At 59.1% G+C, this 705-nt stretch overlaps 1 protein-coding gene across 1 annotated transcript; it reads right to left on the bottom strand.

Annotated features, from left to right (window-relative positions):
* Positions 1-79: 79 nt before the first annotated feature.
* Positions 80-652, bottom strand: ETH_00033625 (uncharacterized protein; the record flags this gene model as incomplete). The annotated part of the gene is made up of 1 exon (XM_013376124.1): positions 80-652. The coding sequence occupies one exon, from the start codon at positions 650-652 to the stop codon at positions 80-82; it is 573 nt and encodes a 190-aa protein (XP_013231578.1).
* Positions 653-705: the final 53 nt, after the last annotated feature.

Below are 705 nucleotides of genomic sequence, written 5' to 3'. Positions count from 1 at the left end.
GCGAGTTGCTGCTGCGAGCAGCAGCAGCAACAGAACTTGTCTTCGGTGTGGGGTCTTGCCACCCAGCAGCAATGCTTTGCTACGCCCTCGAGAGGCTGCAGGCCGGAGACGCAGCAGCAGAAGAAGCCCTCAGGGCCATCAAGCCCGAACTCTGTAAACCCTCCCGCTGCTGCTGCTGCTGCTGCTGGTGGTGTTGCTGCTGCTGCTGCTGTTGCCGCTGCTGCTGGTGTTGCTGGTGCTGCTGCTGGTGTTGCTGCTCCTGCTGGTGTTGCTGCTGCTGCTTTTGCTGCTGGGAACGGGGGTGAGGCGGTGGAGCTCGGAACGGCGGCTGTTGTGCTGCTGCTGCTGCTACTGCTGCTTTTGCTGCTGCTGTTGCTGCTGCTGTTTTTGCTGCTGCTGCTGCCTCTCTTGTTGCTGCTGTTGCTGCAGCTTGTGCCCGCGTACGCGTGCGTGTGTGTTTGTGTTTTGCTGCTGCTGCAACTGCTGCTGCTGGGGCTACAGCAGCAGCAGCAGCAGCCTGCTGCGAAGCAGCAACTGTAGAGCTGCAGAAGGAGACAGTCTCCTTTTTGCTTTCTGCTGCTGCTTTTGGCTGGCGCTTTATCGAAGCAAAAAAGGAGGAACTCAAAGATTTTATCAAGGCCTGCAGGGACATCCGGTAGGCCCTGCTGCTGCTGCTGCTGCTGCTGTTGCTGCTGCTGCTGCTCT

This window comes from Eimeria tenella, genomic scaffold (assembly GCF_000499545.2).
Source record: "Eimeria tenella Houghton genomic scaffold, Eth_scaff3181, whole genome shotgun sequence".
NCBI lineage: Eukaryota > Apicomplexa > Conoidasida > Eucoccidiorida > Eimeriidae > Eimeria > Eimeria tenella.
Note: the sequence above shows the minus strand (reverse complement) of the source record. Positions and strands in the feature narration are given on the sequence as shown.